Consider the following 25378-nt stretch of genomic DNA (forward strand, 5'->3'; position numbering starts at 1 on the left):
TTAAAGCTTTTAAAAAGTAAACAGGTGGTCTATGAAATGAATGTATGTCGTCAGAGTTAAAATATGTATGTTGTGGTTTCTGCTAACTACTAATGGGATTTCTTTTTGACCAGAACTGTATGAAACAGTTTTAAGAATCTGTTTACAAGCGGGATGAGAATTCTTTTGCTTTATTTCTTAAAGAAAGTGATGAGTTTGGATTACAAATGGATTTTTAAAATTAAGATTAAAATACAGTATATGTATTAATATTTCTGGTAGCTTTTAGTAGACTTTTGCTGATTAGGACTGAGTGATAGGTTTTTATAATTTGATTATTGATGAGGGATGGGAAAAAGATGTTTTTTAAAAAATGAAATACCAGAGAAGCTGTCTAGTCAATGTAATTGTTTGTAACTGTCTGCAGGGAGGAAGAGAATCATCTTTTATATACCTTATTTATTTTAAAATATACTTATTGCACTGTTATATAACAGACAAGATCAAGGTTCAGTTACTATGACTACACATTTGCTCTTGGGTTTTGAAAAACAGAAAAAGGAAAGGAAAGATTAGGGGCATATTACAACAGATATTTAACCATTTAAAGACTTGAGGTGGTATCATGTATATTAACTCCCCTACTAAAAATTTGCCTCCTAAGAAAAAGAATGACCCACCTTGTTAATTTTAAAAACAATTGTGAGGAAAACAAGATATTATAGTCATTACATTATCTTCCCTAAAAATACGATTTCTACTGTTTCAGCACTGTGATCTTATGAATGGATTGGAGTGCAACTATATTTAATGGAATTTATGCAGCATTTTGCAGCACCGTTTTCCAAGAACATGTCACATACCTGAAATTTTAGCAGAGTCCTGCTCCTTATTTATTTCTCTAGGCACGTTGTCTGGTTCCACAGCTTCCACTTTTACTGGAGTCTCTTGAGTTGCTGATAAAGTTGTGTAGGTGCTGATAATTAACACTCCCAAACCAATCCATAGTATGATCTGTGCAACAAAAATTCAGAATCATGAATGCAGGGTTGGACAATTCTTAGCTCCTAGGCCCCACACAATCCACAAATCTCTTTTGGGGGCCTCAGACCCTTCCCTGATTACTATTGCCAAATAGTGTTACTATTATTTTTTTTTAGAATTTTGAAGAGGCAACAATTCTCCACTTTGTTGAATAGTAAATATTATATACCGTGTTTCTCCAAAAAGAAGGCTGATTCTTATTTTCTTTTTTTTTATGAATAATTTTTTTATTTCCATTTTCCAACATCATATTTATGTACAAATTACTATCCATGATTAATCATTAATTTTTATTTATTACTGATTCAGGCCTGCCCGATTGCCACTTCCTTTCTTCACAACCTCCCTCTCTACCCTCTACTACTTTCACATCCTTCATCTCCTTCACTTTACTACTTCCTCTCCTCCTTCTCCACTCCTCCCTTCTTCCACCCTATCTAACCTTCTTATTCCCCTCCTCCTTCTCTACTCTTTCCTACCTACTTTCTTCCCTCCTTCTACTCCTCTCTCCTTTTCTTTCTGAAATGGCAGTCGAGCATCCCCAATATCATTTTAAATTTTAATTTCATATCTTCAAAAATTACTGTACATTAATAATCAATCCATGTATCATTTCCCCCCTTCCCCCGCCCCCAGACTTCCCAGAGCAAATACCGGGTATTATAACCAACAATCACAAGCTAAAGTATACAAAATATATATAACCTCCCACCTTTAAAAATTTAAAACTTTAGATCCCCTTCACAATAAAAATAAAGAGATAGGAAAGAATAATAAAAAGAAAAAAAGAAAAGAAGCAATACCAACTTCACATATTACTTCTTCTTACAGTCAATTTTTAAAATTAATCCATCTTCTCAAATTCAATTTTTTCCCCCACTTGTATATTCCTTCAAATTTCATAAGTTCATTTCTCAAATTACAGTCCATCTTCTCGAACTCAAATTTTCATCACTTATATATTTCTTCAATTGCCATAACATTTAATGTCCGTTCTTCTTACAGTCCATTTTAAAAATTAGTCCATCTTCTAAAATTCAATTTTTTTCACCCACCTGTATATTCCTTCAAATTTCATAAGTCCATTTCTTAAATTACAATCCAGCTTCCACCACTTCCTTAAAATCCAACATCTCTTTCTCTATTTCATCAAATTTTTGATCTATTTCTAAAAAATGACTCTCCAAAAACTCCTGTAAAGAATTTCTTAATTCCTTTTTGATTTCTTCTTTTAATTTTTGAATCTGAACTGAAGAAATTTCAAAGTTTTTAATGACTTTTGGTACCATTTGCTTAAAAGCCATTTTTTAAAAATATAACCTAATAACGGACCAAAAAAAGAAAAAAAGAAAAAAATTAAAAAAGAAAAATTCAAAAAACTTTTCTTCTAAATCACTATAATCCCAAAGAAGAAGAAAAAATATAAATCATAAAATTCTCGTTTCTTCCATTTAGTCAGTATCTTCCTATATATCTTCTAGTTCGACACTAGCTGTTAGTAAGCATTTCTTTAACTTTCGTTTCCAGTACACACATTCCACAAAACCGCCATTTGCTTTCTTCTCTCCTATCTTTGCAACAAATATATCCTCAAGGGCTTGCAGTCTTCTTACAAACAAGTGCTAGAACTCCAGTTTCTGCTCCGTCCATGTTACAATCCATCATAAATCAATTCCTGCCGTGGAAATTGGACGCTACGTTTTGTCTGCCATAAAAGGCAGATGCCTCCCCCAATCTGGAGCTTTTCAGGCTATGGAAGAACAGCTCCCCGCAAGCCTCAGAAGCTTTTTCTGTGGCTATATTTGGGTGTCTCAACTTCAGCCTGAATGCTCATCTCTCCCTCTTTGCCCGAGGGAAGAGATTTCCAAGCTGTCGGACCAGAATTACGATGTCCTGACAGCTCTACAGACTAGGGAGTTAGCAGCCTAATCAAAGCTGCTTCTCAACGAAGCAGAGCCATACCGGAAGCCCGCCGATTCTTATTTTCTATTGACCCCCGAAAAAATGGCTAGGACTTCTTTTTGGAGAGTTCTAATTGTTGGCTCACCTTGCGATGGTGGCACTGACAGCCCCGCCCAGCAGGAGCCTGCTGCTGGTCCACTTCTTTTGCAGCCGCTTGCCGCCACTTGTATGGATTGCCCTGGCCTCTGCTTCACCTTCAGATGCCTGCCGGAAGGCATCTGCAGCAGATAACAGAGCTCCGGATCAATCCAGAGCTTTGTTATCAGCTGTAGATGCCTTCCAGCAGGCATCTGAAAGCGAAACAGAGGCCAGGGCGATGTATGCGAATGGCTGCAAGCAACCGCAGAAGAAGCAGCTGCAGAAGAAGGCAAAGCAGGTGTCGGAGTGGCAGAGGCCTGGTAAGTAGGGCAGCTCCACCCACCCAAGCTTATTTTTTACCTGTGTGCCTCACTCCACCCCCTGCACCCCAGGGTGGGCGTGGTCTTAGTGGGTGGGGCTTAATTTGATCGCATGCGCTCAAAACATGACAGGGCTTCTTTTCAAGGTGAGTCGTCTTTTTGGAGAAACACGGTAGTTAAAAAGAAACTTCTCCAAGCAATCGTACAAATCAAGGAAACATGTTTTTGTGTGTGTGTGTGTATATGTGTGTGCATGAAAACCTACGTGTTAACATTCTTCCAAACATTTTGCGATATTGCTCTACTAAACATGGCCTGCATCAATTCTTTGATGCCAAATACAAAGGAAAGCAGAAAGCAAAATTGGGAGAGGGGAGAGGAAACAAAGGGGCTTTGAGATACGGTAGAGGCTTGTTTATGGGGAACAACTGGCATCTATTGTATACGGTTCTTATCTTTAGACTTCTTCAGCCTTACAGCTCTTGACAATATGCATTGTTCCTCTTTTATCTCCAGCTCTTCTTCCCTATATTTTCTTTGATCTTTCTTCCTTATCCTCATTTTTTCCCCTCAAAACTATTTTCTCCTATCCCCAATTGGTTTGTTTTCTACCTTTTTTTCCTTCCTTCTTTTCATTTCTTAAAGTTCTATTACTTCTATCAACAATTTCCCTCCTATCTCCCTTATCATTTACTGTAACCTACGTAATTCAGCCAGCAGCTGCTGGAGACCATTTTCCCCCCGTCCTGCAACATTTTTGTGACATTAAGGCAACCCAATCAATTGTATCACAACTAGAGGATTCATCAACACCAGCCAAAAACACCTAGTCTAAATTAAATTATGCAGTTAGCTCAACACGCTAACTGCATAATCCAGTAACAATTAAATAGGGTAAGTGCTTTAATATCAACAGGGTTGAAACTCAGTTAGATTGTACTGAAAGAACTCAACAAGCTAGTCCTGGATTGTACTGAGCTGCATTGTAAGGAATATATATTGTATGATATTAAAACAATTATGAAAACATGCTTTGGACTCTAAGCAAGCACAGCATCTATATACTATATACTTTTTCAGGCTTCCACTACCTTAATAAGACAATTAATAAGAACACAGAGCCTGCAATTACTGCAGGTTCGAGCCCGGCCCAAGGTTGACTCAGCCTTCCACCCTTTATAAGGTAGGTAAAATGAGGACCCAGATTGTTGGGGGGGCAATAAGTTGACTTTGTAAAAAAAATATACAAATAGAATGAGACTATTGCCTTATACATTGTAAGCCGCCCTGAGTCTTTGGAGAAGGGCGGGGTATAAATGTAAACAAAAAAAAAATTAATACAGGTCAATATAACTGGTAGTAGAAGCTTTTTCAGGCTCTCACATGCTTTAATGAGCAACATTCATACACAATCCAAAGCACATCTGTATCATATATGAAGCATGTGGAATTCTAAAACCCAATATTATCCATTTGTTAGTAGGGGGGAAAAACATTTGCAGAACTAACTGTCTTTTTGCCATTCACTGCTGTCAGCTATTTTGTTTTTTGTTTACATTTACATTTATATCCCACCCTTCTCCGAAGACTCAGGGCGGCTTACAGTGTATAAGGCAATAGTCTCATTCTATTTGTATATTTTTTACAAAGTCAACTTATTGCCCCCCCAACAATCTGGGTCCTCATTTTACCTACCTTATAAAGGATGGAAGGCTGAGTCAACCTTGGGCCGGGCTTGAACCTGCAGTAATTGCAGGCTACTGTGTTCTAATAATTTATTAAACAAAATCATTTAATCTGCCCTAAAGGTTTTACAAAATTTGTGATTCTCTTTTGAGTCTAGGCCTCGTACACATGAGTACAGATATAGCAACATCTAGTTAGATTTTTGAGAAAATGGAAATTCTACCCAAAAGAGAAGACCGAAAAGGAATCCAAACTTCCATATTGACAAGAAACAATATGAGATGTAAACAAAGATTTTAAAGAAACATATTTATAACAATAAGGCCAATATTAGATACGTATAGACAGACAGTCCCTGGTTTACAAAGACAACCCTTAGATATGAATGGAGCTAGATAGATAGGAATGAAAATCGAATTAAAAGATGGAGGAAGGAGATCATTGAGCAAGGAATAACATTAAAGGACGATATGGCTGAAGGATCTGACCTCTCTTATATTATTTGGAGAATCCTGAATAGGCACTGGAATGCTTAAGTGTAAAACCAATATGCTCAAGTGGAAGCTCTTAGCAGTTGACAACACACTGTGTGAATGTGGAGACACAAAATTCGGCCCATCTGCTGGTATGTCGGCTACTACCAGAAACAGGTACTGATAATGACTTATTTTTGGCCAATGACAAAGCCAAGAAGATGGCTTCATTCTGGCAGTTTAAAGTTTGATCTAGACACTGTACAAGAAAAAGACGGGGTTACCTGTTACAAAATGGAGGATGGCTGATCTGTTATAGTACTTAAAACGTATTCAACTTATTGAATATGACAAAGTGAGGAGAAGCACACTCTTATACATAGCCATTGTTACTTCTTTCAACACTGATTTCTTGCAGATTACCCATTACCTTTCTACCTGCATTTACCCACTGTAACAATTTTTCATCCATTTATCTAGCTTTGTAAATTTTCTAACAAAGTACTCTAGTTCTTCACCATTTGTGCATAACTTGCAATCACTCAATTTTCTTTGCTCAATGCATCTAGGTCACTGTTTTAATACATTCATTTTCAGATCCATATACTTCATTGAATTACACAATCTAATATTTACTGAAAACCTTCAAGTTCTCAGGCAGCAACCTAGCAATGTCTTCATACAAAAGTATATAGATAGTCCTAGTTTAGTGACCACAAATGGGAGAGGCAACTCAGCTATTAAGTGAAGCAGTGACCGTGCTTATTATTTTAATTCAGCTTTCCTGTTTTACAGATCTGCAAAGGTCATCAATGTAAGGATTAGTTGTAAATTTACTTTTTCGTCACTGTCATAACTACGAACGGTTGGTAAACAAGACTAGTGCTAAGTGAGGACTACCTGTACATACATTCAGTTCCCACATGCTAACTTCAAGTATTACTTAACACATTTTCTCCAAAAAATACATTAAACAACCAAAGGGACATCAGACATTCTTGTCTTACTCCTTTGCTCAGTGCTCAGCTATTAACTAATTCTTCATATCCATCATCCATTTACTACATTTTTGCAATTAATTTTCAGCTCCATATTCACAGAAAACATCCCATAATTCAAGCCTGTTCACTTCATTACATATTTACTCTAAATTAAGCAATAATCCCCCAAATGTCTTTGTCACATTCATACTTTTCTCAGTGCAGTTTGGGGAAAAAACAGACACAAAGCATTTCTCACACATTGCTCATTATCACCTCCTGTATCATTCCAGCTAGGATTTTGCCAAGCATCTTTCCAGGTCACAAGTCACATAGCCACTCTATAGGCAAACTACACTCGTATTTTAATATTCCTCCATTTACACATGCCATTTTTCAACATCCTCACACAGCAGCTACAATATATTCCATCAATTTTTACTTGGATATTATAGCAACCTAGCAGGATTGGGTCTAGACATCTTGGACCTCTAAGCAAAGTCATATTCTGGCAGCCTTTATGATTATACAGTATTTAATCCTCAAGCAGGTGTGCTACTGCACCAAGTGTGCCATTTCCGCTTCTCCAGATATAACTGTGATAAGTTGACAGTCGTGCAACTTGTTCACTCAGTACCTTCCTATTAGACCATTGTTTTGCTTTGATAATATTTTCAGTTTCCTGAGGTCCATAGCTATACAGTAATAATTTCTTTTTTGTGACTTGAACGTCTTGGTTAGTATACTATTTCATTATCACTAAACTGACTGTGGGTGTTTTTTAAAAGCGTGGAAAGAAAAAGCAACGAGGAAAGATCATCAGATTTTACATTCATATTGTATACTTCAGAAGTGTTTTCAGTTTTGGCACCTCCTAAAATTTAGTGCTCTAGGTGACTGTCTAGGTTGCTTAGTCTTAGAAGCGGCTCTAATTATAGCATTTCAATTCCATTTTTGACATATTGCTATCATTTGTACAGATTTCTAATATGTTCCTTCCAGCATTCCCTCACTTCAGTTTCATCCCACATCATGTCATAGTTTTTATTTTTAATTTCACTTACTCTGCTACAGGCTTCTTTGGGCCTTTTCATCTACTTCTAAGACAATATTTGAATTTCCATCAAAATTGCTCTGCATTCTCTCCACTTCTTTTAGCCTTAATTGTATCTTTCTCTTTAACAAGATTCTTTGCAACTATCTCTCTGTGGATATTAGACACACCTTTTATCATTCTCTCTTAGTGCATTTCTTTCTCATATACAGCCTCTTTCACTTCATCACTTTACAAAGCATGTTTTAAAAATTTTCAATAGCATAACTCTACATATTCTCACACACCTTGTAACATGACTCTTTTCATACTGTTCCAAGCAGCTTACTTGTCTTCTTTCTTTATCACTGTTTTTCATTAATTATGTTCAAAGTTTAATTTATTATGTAATCTTTTTCATACAGGACTTGTACTTTCTTTCTAATCATTTTAATTTCCGTCTGATTTCTTTTACTTTTTTCATTCTCTCCCCCACCCTAAACATACCAGTAATGAATCTGGATGTACATTTATTCTTTTGCCAGGTGTATTTATGAACAGACTTACCACATATTTGAAGCAGAGATTTTTCTAAGCAAGAACTCATTAAACAATTATCATTCTCTTTCATTCTTGAGTATCAGAATGGCTCGGTAACTCTTTTTTTTAATCCTCGTCTCGTTCCCACCCATCCATTCATGTCACCTAATTTTTTTCTCTAAATTGAATTCATTCAGAATAATGCACATTTTTGCCCAAACACGTTTTTGTTCTTTCCATTATCAATATTCAATGAAGTGTAACATGTAACTTTCACCACCCTGTTGATTCCCATTTCCATATGTAACCATGATAACCTACATGACATTGAGTCATACTTTCTAGTATGCTTTTCAGCCCATCTCACCCTTTCATTCATTATGAAACCCATCCATTCACTCCCCTGCATTTATTCATCAATTCCCCACACAAAATCAGACAATCTCCATTCAGATATATTACACATCCTGCTCTTTTCTCTGGGTTTCCTTCCTTTACATTTCAATCATCAGTTTTAGACTCTTCATCATTCACTCCTTTTGTATTACAAACTGCAATCTTCCATATGCTATGGCCATCACTAAGTAGGTCCACAGATATCAGGTTTTCACAGGACACATATGAAAACTGCAAATTAGATTACAGTCATCATCCATCAGTTTTGGCATATTTTTACCACAATGCCACAATCACAACCAATGTGCCTATGTACCGTAAGATTGATGACACCAATCAATGAAAAAGCATTCAATAAGATTAAGATATTTATGGAACCATTAAATAAATATTGGATGACAAAATATGTATTTTTACCATATGAAGACATGTCTATTGATAAGTGACCATTTTAGGCAGGAACCCAGAGGAATTGAGGCTAATAGATGGAAAGAGGCAAAGCTCTAGAACTTATTAACAAATTGGAAATAAAACAAACTTGTCAGGTCCAGACAACAAACATCAAACAGAACATTTAAAAATTCAAACGTGCAACAACTAATCTGACACTCTAAAAATGTACAAATGTTCATATAATCCTGCAAATTAAAAAGGGGACCAATGTAAGATTTTTATAAAATGAGGGTCCAGGTAAATCCAATAAATTACAGTTTAAAATCTGTTCCAACTATTTTGGTGGAAAATATTGTCAAATACAATGTGAACAAATATTGTATTGGAAGCACATTTTGCCAGCAAAACAGCAGCATGGCTTTGGCAAAGTTTAAGGTTTAAATTAAATTACTTAGAATTCTTTGAGTGCATCAGCAAACGTGAAACTAAGAGGAGAGATATGGCAGATATTGTTTACTTGATCCTGAAGAATTAAACTTCTTGAAAATGTTTTCTTGTGGTTCATAACTACCTTGTTAACATAAAACTGAGTAGGACAGAAGAATATTTCTTGCAATGGTTTTAGGAAAAAACTGAGCTATCCTAAAAAATCTTATCCAGACCAAACCTTTTTAAATAATCTGGAATTAAGGAAGAGAAGTGAGACATCTATCTTTGCAAATTATTTGGGATGCTTAAAACAAGAGCTGGTGAAGAGCCCTTCAAAAGACACCTCCAAGTTGGGGAAACAGGTTTACAAAAAGCAAATATGGTTCACATTACACAAGTACTGATTAGGTCTGAAAGAGGTGACTGACAAGAAAAGAAGATAGGGAGGTTAGTTTTTTGTTTTCCAAAAGAGAAGCTTTTATGTAGTAGTGTTCTGCCCTGTCTGGATGAACTCACTGAGCAGTTTCACGTAGATGTTAAAGAGAAAAGGCGATAGACTCAAGCCCTGAGGCACTCCACATTGCAGGGATTGACAATCCCTCCTGCTCCAACACCAATTGAACCCAGCCATGGAGAAAGGAGGGTAATGACCGCAAAATAGTGCCCCACACTTCCCACTCATGAAGCTGGTTCAGAAGGATTTGATGGTCTCAAAAGCCATTGAGAGATTCAGTAGAGCCAGGATAGTTGCATCGCCCCCGTTCTAGTCCTCCAAAGATCATCAGCAAACGCAACCAATGTCATCTTGGTGGTAAACCCTGCTCTGAATGCAGACTGAAAAGGGTCCAGAAAATCCACTTCATCCAGAGTTAGGGTTGCATGCCAACCACCCTCTCAATAACCTTCCCCAAAACTGGAAGATTGGAGACTTGACAAAAATTATTTAATCCAGCTGGGTCTAAGAAGGTGGGGGGAACCACCACTATTCCAAGGCAGGTAGTACCACCGCTTCCTGAAAAACAGGCATTAATCATCACTTGAACCCAGTCACAAGCCATTCCTGGCAGACTTTACCCAACCAGGAGGGGCATGAGTCCAAAATAAAGGTGGCCAAACTTACAACCAAAATTTAATTCAAATGAATTTAGTTATAGATCCTATTTCAACTAAGAGGAAGAATCAAGCTGGTTTCTTAATTTCAGGGATGGAAAGGCAAGTGAGGGGAAGGGGGCTAGTGTAGTCCACATTGGACTCCATCCCACCTGGCCAATTTGCACAACATCTCATGTGGCTTGTGGAAGGTCTGAAAACCTCTAATCGTACCATCAAACAACAGGAAGTTTCCAGTTGTCATGTTTACCAAGGGCTTGAAAACAAGGGAACAGTATTTGCAAAACAGATTGCAAAATTAAGCTGCAGAAATAGAATGAATTTGATGCTTCTTAGATGTAGAATCCAGACACCCTTGTTATTATTACACAGCCTTACTGCTTGCGGTGAACACACATACAGAGAACACTTTGATTTAAGCTATCCCTTGAAGTTTCTGTAATTTATGAGATGTGGGTTGGGCTGATCAACTAAGCAGATACACAATCATAACTGATAAACAATATGGGTATCAAGAATTTTAGCCTCGCTTGAACAGCAGAGCTGCCAAGCTCCAAATGAAAAAACGTACTGAAGGAGAGAGAAAGACAAGTGGATGGCTTGTTGGCTGACAGTGAAGGAGATTTAATTAAACTCTGATGCATTATTTTTACCTAGTTAATCACTGTATTTGTCACTGCAAGGGTTTGACATGGAACCTGGTCTGCATGTCAACCACACCACTATTACAGGTGCAGGGAAAACTGAGAACACGTGTTTTGTTTTGTTTTTTAAAAAAAGAACAATTGCCGATAATGCTAGCCAGAAGATAACAAAGTAGTCAGAGGAGAATGAAGAAAAAGGGGTCAATTAAGGCATAATGAATTTTCTATATTTTGTCCTCTCCCTCTTCGAAGAGTTATCAGATCAAGCAGGGTAATGGTACTCCAATCAAAAAACATCATTTTGGGATTTGGAAAAAATGTTATTTGCAAGAGGTGCTAAGAAACAGAACTGATGATCAGCGCAAGACAATGGCAGCAGTCAAGATCCTTCTCTTCTAGATCTGTCTCTGAACAATCATCTTTTTCACTTACTCATGAAAAGGAGCCCATGAAGATTTGTTCCCCTTAGAGATTTCCTTCATGGATCCAAGTAGAATCTTGACAGGAGAAATCTACTTTTTGATGCCTGCTGCTACTGCTTCACATTTATTGTGTGGATCATATACCAGTCAGTGTGTATTTTTTAATGTTTGTATAGCAACTGATTTTGTAAAGCATCCAGATATCATTAATTAATTACTATTATCTATTTTTTAGATTTGTATCCATTTTTTCTCTAGAGGCTCAAGGCAATGTTCTCCTTCTGCCTCCAACTTTATACCCACAACAATAATCTTGGGAAGTAGCTTGGTTGAAGAAAGGACAGACTCAAAACTTATTTCTATGAATCAGTGTGCACATAAACTGTATCACCCCAATCTTAGTTCAACACCTTAACTACCACCCAATCTTATCTGAAGTACAGTTTGCAGAGAACAATACATTATTTTATGTTCTCTATTTCACTCATGGGTTCTCATTACAAACTAAACCCACATACTGTCCAATATTCTGCGGTGGCGCAGTGGCACAGTGGTTAGAATGCAGTACTGCAGGCTATTTCTGCTGACTGCCGGCTGCTTGCAATTTGGCAGTTCAAATCTTACCAGGCTCAAGGTTAACTCAGCCTTCCATCCTTCTGAGGTTGGTAAAATGAGGATCCAGATTGTTAAGGGCAATATGCTGTCTCTGTAAACTCCTTAGAAAGAGCTGTAGTTATATAAGTCTAAGTGCTATTGCTATTCACTGTCTAATATTCACAATCAAGTGTTTTGGGCGGCTTTCTAAAGAGAAAACACTGTCAATTTCTAGTATTACAAGCAACTGTAACAAAGAAAATATTGCTAGACTTGTAAGAAACTGCATAAGCTAGGGAAGAACAGCACGAAGTCACAAAAAGTGTTACAGAGGCCAGCCTAGTACAAAACCAGCTGGCAATCACTTCTAGACATGTCACAGAAATTTTTTCAACAAGCAATTTCGCACAGATTTCATTTGAAGAAAGATCTGGAGGGCATTACACTGAGTATTCTGCATTTTAAAATTAGCTGGTCCCTATCCAAGGGTTAAGTGAAAGCCACTCTGAGACAGGAATTATTAGCAACATTTGCTTATGAAAAACAATTCTCAGACCTAAACATACAGAATGAAAAGTTCAAGCATTTGAACTACCACACAGGACTGAAAGTGAAGAAGAGGGGGAACGGCAAATTGAATTGAACGTGTGAACAAATAATTTGGCCATTTTATAAAGCATGATTGATATTGGAAAAAATCAACCAATTTCACCATAACAGAGATGTGTAAGAACCACTAATATTTTGACAGATTTCCTATATCTGCAATGTGTGTCCTCAGCATTCATCTTGACTATTTCACGCTGGTTCCAAATTCTATACCTTCTAAATGGGGTATAAATGAAGACAGAATCTAAGCCACCTGGTAACAAAAAAAATAAAATATTGCTTATATATAATTTCTGTGGGTTTTTTGGGGGTGGGTGGGAGGTGAAGAAATGTTCCTTATTATGTGGTTATTTTTTAAAAAACAAAATTCAGATTTTGTCCAGTTTTTGAATGTTTAAAAAAACCTTTAGCAACAAAGAATAATACGAAGAGAAAAAGAGAGTATTTGCATTTGGCTCCCTAGGCACCAAAATGCCTTAAGGAAAAGCAATACTATACTATTTTTTTCTTTAGGAAATAAAAAATTTGTACTTCTTTACACAAATGGTAAACTAGGATGAGCTGGATAGTTTTCAATATTTGAGAGAATATCTGCCAGAGACCTGGAATTCTTTATACTTGGTGAGTCAAGAAGGCTTTTCAAGGAAGCACAGTTCATTCAATAATTCCATTTGCAAGATCACTAACATGTGCCAATTTAGGATAGTAGGATAAAAACTACAAATATGTGGATTTTGGTCACATTTTGAGTCAAATTGGACTATTTTTGGATTAATTCCATGCATTTAACAAGACCCCCAATGACTAAAGCCAAATCAGGGGTTACCTGACAGCTTTCTAAATGAACATCTTTTTAGAAATAGTAATTTTATTAAAGAGTACAACTGTAATGTGAAATTAATACAAACTAAAATATAAAAGAATAAAAAGAAAAAATAGAAGGTGCAGAAGAAAAAATAGAATGAGAAATAGAAAAAAGATAAAAATACAGTAAAGAAAAAGAAAAGAAATATATAAAGTGACTTTCCTATTCATTGATGTATAAACAATATTAGTATCTTATCATCTTCTCTTAAAATACAATCAATTATCTCTTCCCATATCCCAGCTCTCCAAATAAATTAATGAAGCCTCCTCCTTCCAGTATGGATGTCAATAAAAGTCCATTAATATAAAAACATGTATATTTTAACCAGTGGTGGGATTCAAGTAATTTAACAACCGGTTCTCTGCCCTAATGATTTCTTCCAACAACCAGTTTGGCAAACTGCTCAGAAAGTTAACAACTGGTTCTCCCAAAATGGTGCGAACTGGCTGAATCCCACCACTGATTTTAACTATGATCAATTAAACCAACTTTATATTCCTTTCTTTTCTGCTAAGTACAGGTAGTCCTTGACTTACAACTGTTGATTTAGTGATGGTTCAAAGTTACAATGGCACTGAAAAAAGTGACTTATGACTGTTTTTTACACTTACGACTATTGTAGCATCCCTATGGCAACTGAGTCATATTTATAATGGTTACAGTATCCTGGGGTCATGTGATCACCTTTCGCAATCTTCTGACAAGCAGTCAATGGGAAAACCAGATTCATTTAATAACCGTGTTACCAACTTAACAACTGCAGTAATTCACTTAACAACTGTGGCAAGAAAGATCATAAAATGGGACAACATTCACTTAACAACTACCTCCCCAAGCAACAGAATTTTTGGGCTCAATTGTGGTCATAACTCAAGGACTACCTGTATCTGACTCATTAGCCCCTTCAAATAATGTCCTAGAATTTGATATTTTTTCATTTATTATTTGTCCCTTTTCACGAAATTCTTAAAAACTTTAATATATCTGTTTTATAAATCCAAATAGGAGAATTATCCAGGTCATTTTTTAAAGTTTTTTATTTGTACATCCTTTTTAATTATTAAGATATCAACTGGTTTCTTTTGCATATCATGTTATATCTTTCTCCATGCCATTTTTTTAGTTTGTTATTTAAAAATCCACTTTCAAATCAGTCTTGATGTTGTCAGATAGAAGTTGTTCCATAACATCTTTTAAACACAGTCTATTTACAGAGGCAGACACAAATAAAATTAACTTATGGATCCATTGTTCAATAATATCCTTTAATATATCCAATGTTAAAATATTATGCTTCATTCAATTCAGATGAGTTCTCTTTTAATTATAATCTTTATCATTCATTCTAATTTCCTCAAGTGTACTATTTTTAAATTTTTTCTTTACGTTATCTTTTTTTAAAAAAAAACACATTCAAAACAAGTGCATTTTCCCAGGGGAAGGAGTCTTTATAAATAATTTCAATTCTGGATCTTTACTCTATTTATAACTTTCTAAAACCAACTTTTAAGCATCTTTTTGTTTTAAAAAATTCTGAAACAAAAAATTACAGTACTTAAAATTGTAATTAAAATGTCTTTCACTAATGATTGAAGAAAACTCACCCACTGTAAAACAAGTTGGTCCTAATACTGTATTAGGATCCTTAGGTTCCTAAAAGCTGAAAGACATTTAACAAATTGAAAATGATTAAAAAAGGAACTATGCAAACTTGGTATCCTTTTGAAAGTGCAACCATATTTTGAACAAGATGCCGGATCCCACATCTTCAGAGCTCCAAACCCACCAGAGACCACTATCTTGCTGTCTCCGCACAAGGAGCAGCTGTCTGTAGCACCTGTGGGCGATCTGAAGTCGTCTCCTTGTTCAGAGGGAAATTATAAAAAGCTGGTCTACTTGCTGGCTTGTATCATTTTGCTGCATTGGATCCATTGTCTTCATTATTTCTTCCCCGGAAGTCAAAGGTTTGATTATATTTCCTTTTCCTGTCCTTAAGCTTATTTTCTCCACACTTATGCCTTAAGAATTTGTAACAATACCAGCAGCACTGAATTTGTTTTATTCTTCTGTTTTCAGCTTTTTCTCTACCACCTTGCATTGTTTCAAATCAGTGTTCCAAATCTATTTATTTCGCTTACACAACAGCAAACAGAAGTGTCAGAATTTCTATCGCTAAGAATGTGTTCACATGATATCACAATTTATAGCTGTGTTGCTTAGTGATGGAAATTCTGGTCCCAATTACTGTGATTAACTGAGCAGTACCCCTATAAGACTGGGCTTCACGGGCAGAATGTTGTCAATTCGAAACCCAGCAGAACTTTTAAAAATATCATTTTTCTTTCCTTGAGTTACTTACTTTTCCTCTGGGCCTTCGTTTTATTACTATTTTAGTAAATACAGTTGGGCACTATTTTATTAATTCTCTAGTTACTTGAAGTAGAAACATTTCATCCGCAGCTCCCATGAGTAAAAGCTCGAAAAATACAAGAAAGGAATTTTTTTTACTTTAAACTTGGTTGCATGCTTCCTGGTATGTGTGTTTTGATGGTTTAACTGTATATATAAATTCAAGCTCGTATACATATTACAAACACAGACATATGTATGTGTGCATTTGCACGCCAAAGAGGAAAAAAAGAAAAAAAAATCTTGACAATTGTTCTTCCTGGCATGGAAAGTAAAGAGGGCACACAACAGCAGGGGAATTGTCTAATGGCCATAGCAGCTTGTAGTCTGGACTGATATTTTTTTTTTTTAAGCCTGCCGAAGTATCTCAGTTCAGAAAAGAATTTCCTTATGCTATCTGAGAATAAAACAGCATCAGCTGTTAGGATAGGAGCTGATCAGGATAGGAGCAGATATATTCTTAGATGAGCAGGTCTATTATAAATTCTATTGTAACCGGCTTTATATTAATCACTACAAGTAACTCTACTTTCCAAGGTTAACATAAATCTACATGTTCCAGAGTTTCTTCGAGGGAAAGCAAAGTACAGATTTAATCCAAAGCAAATTTAAAATATTGTTTTAATTGCCGGTTTGTACATGCGTTTGCAAGTAAGAACAGCTCCAGGAGCATGCTACCTTTCCAAATTAATTTTATTTTAATTGCTGTATTCTGATTGTTTTGGTTTATGATTTATCTAACCTTGTTTAAGATTGCTTTTATTGCTCGTTCAGTATACCATTCTGGTTCTGGTTTGGAAAGATGACAATTATAAAAAATAAAATAAGACAAAAGAATATAATATGGGAGACTAGGAGTTACAGATCTGCCCAGATCGCTATTATGGATTAATTAGGCTGTCCACTTTTAAAACACAGGAATCAGAATCTTGCTCTAATGGATCTAGAATCATTTTTGTACTGGCAGGGGATCTGCACAGGTCTCAAGTCAGAGGACTTTTCCATTACGCACTCCTTAAAGCTTTTAACCTGAGTGCCACACATAAACCCTGAGAGTTCTCCAATTATGCAAACTATGCGCACTATCAGAGTGATCATACTTCCTTATTTTAAAAGAAATTTCAAAAACTGAAATGAATTAGGATGCTAGACTGTTGAGTTTAAGCTTTTAATTATATCAGGAATTAAAGCTAGGCATTTGGGATTTTATACTTTGGGAGAGTGGGCTTCCTGGTTAATAAAACCGATACACTGGAGATGCCAAATAAAATTAGCTTTCCTATTTGGACTGGCGTTTAAATTGCATTTTCTACCTAAAGTACAAAGAAGTAAAAACAAGCAAACGCACACCACTATAGGATGCAAGCTTTATTAGGGACCATTTAAAGAGGCATTATGAATATGCAGAAGGGAATTGTATATTAAGAGCTAGAATTTTACTTTATATTTGCGTTTGCCATCCCAATTATGGGTGAGGTAAGTTATTTCTCTGTTCAAAAAGCACCTTTTTAGGCAGAGGGAACAACTGCAGCAAAACAAAAACTACAATTCTGGCAGCCTATGCCATTCTCCTCCATGCGTATATATGTTGTCCTCTTGTCAAAAATTAATCTGATTTGGCTTGTTCCATGTCTCAGTCCAATTAATTGCAAAGCCAGCATGTGCAAATCAATAGAGTCCCTATACTTAGCTTTGTTTTGATGTATTTAAAGCTGGAAACCCAGAGATCTTTGCTATGATCAAGATTTCCACCATTTGCTTTTCAGAATGCTTTTGCTATTTTCTTGGCCTTGGTCAGAAATCTAACTAAGTCTATTTAAAACGACTAGAGCTTTCCAGCGAGAGAAATAGGAACATTAACCTAATGTTAACCTAGTTCACATGCTGCTGAACTCTGCCATGAAACTGCCATTTTCTCTCTCCATTTCTCCACTCTTGATATCTTTTCCCTCCCTCTTAGTATTTAATTTAGTTTCTGAATCAATTTCAATCTTCTCTGCATAGCTTATTTTCCTCTGTGGTTTGTCTTGCTTAGGACCTTGTACTGCCCACGATCCTTGTGCAGTTTAATAGCAGTTCAACCAACAGCAAACCAAATCCTGAGATCAAAACAGTCCATTCAATAATCATCAAAGGCCCTGCTAACTGATCAGAAATTCTTCTGACAAATCAAACAACTACGCCAATCAGCATAGAGACATATTACCATCACAAAACTCCTTAGCATATTATTTATCTGAAAAGGATACCACTGCTATGATGTTTTAGAACTGTTTTCAAGCTAGGCTTTGTTTTCCCCTTTTGGAAAAAGTGTGATATAATAATCCCTCTCCAAAGTATTTTTTTTTAAAAGTATAGTATTTTTAAAAACTTCCTTTTCCATTTACAAGGGACACTCCATTAAATACAAGGGAGATGACAAGGCATCTGTATACAGTAAGCAAGAGTGATTTCATTGGGATTTTTTATTTTAAAAAACTGTTTTTTGAGCTTCCCATAATAATGCCGTCAAAATAATTAACAAGAGGGCAGCGAAAACATTTAAGTAGAAAAAAAAGAAAAGAAAAAGTAACTTTATCTATACCTCTGTCACCCACGTCTTATAGAGGAGAAATTGTCACAAAATCATGATGAACCAAAGCAGATACATTTCTAGACAGAGGTGTACAGGTAGTACTTGACTTACAACCATTTGTTTAGTGACCATTCGAAGTTACAATACTGAAAAAAATGACTTTCGACCTTTTTTCATGTTTACAACCACTGCAGCATCCCCATGGTCACGTGATCAAAATTTAGAACTGGGCAACTGGCTCATATTTATGACAGTTGCAGTGTCCCAGGGTCATGTGATCACCTTTTCGGAGCTTCTGATAAGCAAAGTCAAGGGGGAAGCCAGGATCACTTATCAGCCCTGTTACTCAGTTCACAACTGCAGTGATTCACTTAACAATTGGGTTTGGTTTTTTTTGTTTACATTTATATCCCGCCCTTCTCCAAAGACTCAGGGCGGCTTACAGTGTATAGGGCAATAGTCTCATTCTATTGGTATATTTACAAAGTCAACTTATTGCCCTCCCCAACAATCTGGGTCCTCATTTTACCTACCTTATAAAGGATGGAAGGCTGAGTCAACCTTGGACCTGGTGGGGCTTGAACCTGCAGTAATTGCAGGCAGCTGTGTTTTAATAACAGTCTTCTTACAGCCTGAGCCACACCGCGGCCCTATAAAATGGGGCAACACTCACTTAGCAATAAAAACTTTGAGCTCAATTGTGGTCGTAAGTTGAGGACTACCTGTATACCAGGCATTTGGGCTCGGGAAGATAGGAATTGTCCTTGAAGTTTTGGACTAAATCAGCAGTCCTGAATGTGTGCTGGGGCAAAGCATGAAAAGGGAAGAAAATGGAAGAAAAAGGCTTCGAAGATTAAGAAATTAGAAACCAACTGAAAGGTAGTAAAAAAATAATAATCTGTCAATAGTGGCTGACTGCAAAAAGCATTTTGAGAACCATGTATTATACAAATGATGTTGAAGCAACTGCTCCAGCTTTAGGATTGGAAGCAGGTGCGCTCATCCCTACGCAGGATGGACCCTAACCAATATCCCGGCAGAACATTTTTCAGACCTGACTGAGTTGTTTCGTCTAGACCAGGGGTCTCCAAACTTGGCAACTTTAAGACTTGTGGACTTCAACTCCCAGAGTTCTGGGAGTTGAAGTCCACAAGTCTTAAAGCTGCCAAGGTTGGAGACCCCTGGTCTAGACCGTCACCCACACTTTGCCCATATAGAGCCAAGAATGTGCAACCTTTATGGGTGCTGGCCTCTTCTGAATGCAAAACCCTGCCATTAAGAAAATGTTAAACAGGCAAGAATTCCTGCAACCACATGAATACACCCACCCTCCCGCCCATGAGAAACGAGCATCTATTTTCTTTGAAGGGAAAAGTCAATCTAGCTTGAAACAAAAATGATCGTCTTCCGCAATGAACTAAGCTAACACATGCTGAAAGGGGAAAAAACTAAAGTGCATGGAAGCCTCACAGGTATGCAAGTGACAGATGTGCAGGTGTGGTCAGCTGCAAAGAGATTTGTACACAATAAAACTAGAATAACAACTATTAAGTATTCCAGAAGGTTCACAAGTTCACCTATGGAACAGAAATGAACAAGGCAGGTCTTCCATTCCAGGTTCAACAATGAAACACAATGAGTACAGGCACTTTTCGACTTAACAACCATCAAGCCCAAATTTTCCGTTGCTGAGCAAGACAGTTGTTAAACTGAGTTTTAGCCCATTTAACGACCTTTCTTGCCACAGTTGTTACATGAATCACTGCAGTTGTTAAGTGCATTCATTCAATAAGTGAATCTGACTTCCCCCTTAGTTGTCAGCAACTAAGCAAAGTCATTGGGGGAAGCCAGGTGGTGATCACTTGACCCCAGGACAGTGCATAAATACATGCCAGTTGCCGAGCATCAGAAATTTGATGACATGACCAATGGGAGGTTGCAAGAGTCATGTGACACGTGTGTGTGTGCGTGTATTTCAGTGCCACTGTAACTTTAAATGGCCACTAAATGAATGGTTCTAAGTTGAGGACTACCTGTAATCTGTCAGGATAGACTGTTTGCAGGGAAAAAAAATTATGTCAACTTCAAGAATATGAGAAGGGATTCTTGAGGAATCTCTTCAAAGATAATATGAGTAAAAAATGTAGCAAATCATTTCCCCGTCATTGAAGGCAGAATGACAGCTGTCCCAAATGTCTTCATGCCCATGAGAAGCAAATTGGTTCAGAGGATCCAGAGAAGAAACTCCAGGTTCTGACAGAAAACTGACTTGAGAAGTACAATAAATATATATAAAAAAAAGGTAAGAGAGTCCCTGTGGATTTTACTCTACTAGTCATTGCTGACTCTAAGGAGAGGTGCTCCACTCCGTTTCAAGGCTATTGAGCCAGCGCTGTCCGAAGACATTTCTGCAGTCATGTGGCCAGCATCACATAGAGTGCTGTTACAGTCCTGGGCCGTGACTCAGTGGTTAAGGCTTGTTGTCTGGAAAGCCGGCAGCCCAAGTTTGAGATCTGAGAGCTAAGCAGTAGGGTGAGCTCCCATCCTTGCCCCAGTTCCTGCCAACCTAGCCATTTGAAAATGCAAGTAGGTAGATAAAATAAGTACCACTTTGGTGAAAGTGAAGCATAGGGCTTTAGGCAACGACGTATGTTGTGGTTTCCCACAACCTTTCTGATTCAGGGTAGCCTTTCCAAGTGAATCAAGATATTTCACTTTTCCTCCTCCTCTTGTATCTAGAATGCATTCTACTCGATCTCGTCCCCATCTTCCCAAAATGCAGGGATGGAGTGGGTGGGGAGAGGAACAGTTTTAGAATGCCAGAGGCGGGAAGATCCTCTAGTACAGACATGTCAAACTAGATTTCATTGAGGGCCACATCAAGGTTGTGTTTGACCTCAGGAGGGGGGCAGGGGGGGCATGGCCAGCTCAACATCATTCATGTCGGGGGCACCTGTGATGACCCGAGCGCTCTGTCAGTGAGAACAGAGCTTGGGAGGGCCTCCCATGGCACTCAAGAGCTCTGTTTTGGCTGGCAGAGGCACCACGAGCGATCCTTCGCTGTTTCTAGGGCGACCCTGCAGGCCAGATCTAAGCACCCCATGGGCCGGATCTGGCCCCCGGACCTTGAGTTTGACACCCCTGCTCTAGTACAAGTAGTGGCCAATGAAAGAATGGATGGACTTCTATAGAAGCAGGCATTTGCAAACTAAAAGCCACTGGAATAATCTTGTTGTGTCCCACTCCTCCTCTGACGGCCAGATCTGGGAAGCCTGTATCAAGCGTGGCCATGAAGCCTCTGCAACTTTGCCAAATTCCTGTCAGAGTTCTCAGGGCAGGCAGGAATCCAAGGTGTGACTTCAGCAACCAGATTAGACTTTGCCTGACTCAAGGAATGCCAGAAAGCAGATCCTTTATATAGGCCATGGGGGGTGACTCCATGACTCAGCACTTATGCAGGCCTGCCCCTCCCTTCCTTTTGCTGACATCACCTCTCCATTCTCCGGAAGCGGGGATCTGTCCACCCTTCGTCTTCCTGCCCAGCTGCCGGCAATTCTAGCTCGTGGCTGGCTTCATGCCCATCATGCTCACATGCTATAGGAGGGAGGTTTGTTTGCTCAGTCTGTCCGGGCATGGGGCCAGGGCTGGGGGCATGCCAGGCCATTCGTCTTCACTATCAGTCTCTGGCTGAAATAGCAGGAGATGGGAGGGGCCTGGCTGCGGAGAGGGGGGCGGGCGAGGCACAACAAATCTGTTGGGTAACCAGGGAGGCGCTTTCCAAAATCTGACTGTCAATTGAGGACCGTGGTCTGAGCTCACATGACCAACTGAGATCCTGTACCTACAAGTGTGCTCTAGACAAAGTTGCACAGTTGAGCCGATGAAAGGACCTTACAAAGAACTAAATGAGCAATCTCAATAAACAAATCCACCACCACAAAAATTGTTATTTAACCCTAAAAAAATCAGTAATAAAATCCCATGGTGCAGCTGGTGAAGGAGAACTGAAGCAAAACAGCTTTCCAGGAATATCTTGGACCAGCAACAAATATGACAAGACGAAACAATACACTCTCACCTTCAGCCAAAATAGCTCTCCTCTGCCCAATGCAAAATTTTAAGTGACCCCTACATCATGTCTGGCGGTTCTGTTGTCATGGCACAGTTGTAACATTTCATGGTGATCTGTGTGCATCCGTACACCAGGGGTGAAATCTACTTACCTTCCCTACTGGTTCTGAAGTGCATGCGCTGCGCGCACATGCATGCTCTGTTTGCATGTGTACATCACATGCGCGTGCTCCACTCGTGCTTACGCACACATCACATGCATGCTTGGACCCTCTGTGCAAGCGCAAACCCTTCTACGCATGCGCAGAGGTTAAAAAACAGTTTACTTCCTGGTTAAAACCAGGAAGTAATGGCATCCAGGCGTAGCCTTGTGCTGTCGCCTCTACCAGTTCTCCAACCCACCCACTGCCGCTGCTACCGGTTTGGCCGAACCAGTAGCATTTCACCCCTGCCATACAGGTAATCCTCGGGCAAGACTGCTGTACAGGTAGTCTTCAACTTACAACAGTTTGTTTAGTGATTGTTCAAAGTTACAACAGTACTAACCATCTATCTAGACCCGTTCCAGTCCGGCTTCCGGCCCGGATACAGTACGGAGATGGCTTTGGTCGCGTTGGTGGATGATCTCTGGAGGGCCAGGGATAAGGGTTACTCCTCTGCCCTGGTCCTATTAGACCTCTCAGCGGCTTTTGATACCATCGACCATGGTATCTTGCTGCGCCGGTTAGAGGGGTTGGGAGTGGGAGGCACCGTTTATCGGTGGTTCTCCTCCTACCTCTCTGACCGGACGCAGACGGTGTTGACAGGGGGGCAGAGATCGACCCCGAGGCGCTCATGTGTGGGGTGCCGCAGGGATCGATTCTCTCGCCTCTCCTGTTCAACATCTACATGAAGCCACTGGGTGAGATCATCAGTGGTTTTGGGGTGAGATACCAACTGTACGCTGACGACACGCAGCTGTACTTTTCCACCCCAGGCCACCCCAACGAAGCTGTCGAAGTATTGTCCCGGTGTCTGGAGGCCGTACGGGTCTGGATGGGGAGGAATAGGCTCAAACTTAATCCCTCCAAGACGGAGTGGCTGTGGATGCCGGCACCCCGGTACAGTCAGCTGCAGCCGCGGCTGTCTGTTAGGGGCGAGTCATTGGCCCCAATGTAGAGGGTGCGCAACTTGGGTGTGCTCCTGGATGGGCGGCTGTCTTTCGAAGACCATTTGACAGCCGTCTCCAGGAGAGCTTTCTTTCAGGTTCGCCTGATCCGCCAGTTGCGCCCCTTCCTGGACCGGGATGCCCTATGCACAGTCACTCATGCTCTCGTTACCTCTCGTCTGGACTATTGCAATGCTCTCTACATGCTTGAAGAGCACCCGGAGACTCCAGCTAGTCCAGAATGCGGCTGCGCGGGTTATTGAGGGAGCCGTTCGGAGCTCCCATGTAACACCTATCCTGCGCAGTCTGCACTGGCTACCTGTTGTCTTCCGGGTGTGCTTCAAGGTGTTAGTTACTACCTTTAAAGCGCTCCATGGCTTAGGACCGGGATACCTACGGGACCGTCTACTGCCAACGTCTATCTCCCAACGACCGGTGCGCTCTCACAGAGAGGGGCTCCTCAGGGTGCCGTCAGCCAAGCAATGTCGGCTGGCGGCCCCCAGGGGGAGGGCCTTCTCTGTGGGGGCTCCTACCCTATGGAACGAGCTTCCCCCTGGACTCAGACAAATACCTGACCTTAGGACCTTCCGCCGCGAACTCAAAACCTACTTATTTCGTCTTGCTGGACTCGCTTAAATTTTATATTATTAAATTGATTTATGGGTTTTAAAATTTTTTAGTAAATTTTAGTGGGATTATTTTTTATCTATAAGTAGCCAAATTAAATAGGTTTTTTAAGGGTGTTTTTAGTTTTGTATTGTTGTTTTCTTTCTGTATTTTACTTGTGGCTGTACACCGCCCTGAGTCCTTCGGGAGAAGGGCGGTCTATAAATAAAAATATTATTATTATTATTATTATTATTATTATTATTATTACTACTACTACTACTACTACTACTACTACTAAAAAAAAGTGACATGACAGTTTTCACATTTGTGACTGTTGCAATGTTCCCACAGTCATGTGATCAAAATTCAGATCCTTGTCAACTGACTCATATTTATGATTGCTGCAATCATGTGATCACCATTTGCAACCTTCTGCCAAGCAAACGTCAATGGAGAAGTCAGATCCACACAACAACCATGTTACTAACTTAACAATTGCAGTGATTCACTTAACAACTGTGGCAAGGAAGACCATAAAATGGTGCAAAACAAACGTATCGCTTAAAATTATGGGCTCAATTGTGGTCATAAGTCAAGGATTACCTGTACTGGGTGAATTGCTCAGTCTGGGAGAAGTCTCCATCACTGGAACGTAACTTTTGTTACAAGCAACTCGTTGCTGAAAATGTCACAATTCCATTCAGTTTGGGAGAAGCAAACCTGGAATGGAATGTACAGGTAGTGCTCAACTACGACCACATTGAAGCCTAAAATTTATGTTGCTAAGTGAGACATTTATTGAATTTTGCCTCCTTTTACGACTTTTCTTACCACAGTTGTTAAGTGAATCAGTGCAGTTGTTCAGTTAGTAACATGGTTGTTAAGTGAATCTGGCTTCCCCATTGACTTTGTTTGTCAGAAGAGGGCAAAAAGGGATCCCATGATCCCAGGAAACTGCAACAGTTGTGAATATGAATCAGTCATCAAGCATCTGAATTTTGATCGCG

General features: G+C 38.9%; 1 protein-coding gene across 9 annotated transcripts in view; it reads right to left on the minus strand.

The window, feature by feature from the left end:
- The window catches only part of SLC38A10 (solute carrier family 38 member 10), a 94982-nt gene that overhangs the window by 23780 nt on the left and 45824 nt on the right, over positions 1–25378 (minus strand). For all 9 annotated transcript variants that reach the window (XM_058166216.1, XM_058166215.1, XM_058166217.1 and 6 more), the window contains one exon: positions 843–993. In XM_058166216.1, the coding sequence (XP_058022199.1) occupies positions 843–993 (151 nt within the window). The remainder of the gene's footprint in view (positions 1–842; positions 994–25378) is intronic.

The sequence above is a fragment of the Ahaetulla prasina genome, chromosome 2 (genome assembly GCF_028640845.1).
Source record: "Ahaetulla prasina isolate Xishuangbanna chromosome 2, ASM2864084v1, whole genome shotgun sequence".
NCBI lineage: Eukaryota > Metazoa > Chordata > Lepidosauria > Squamata > Colubridae > Ahaetulla > Ahaetulla prasina.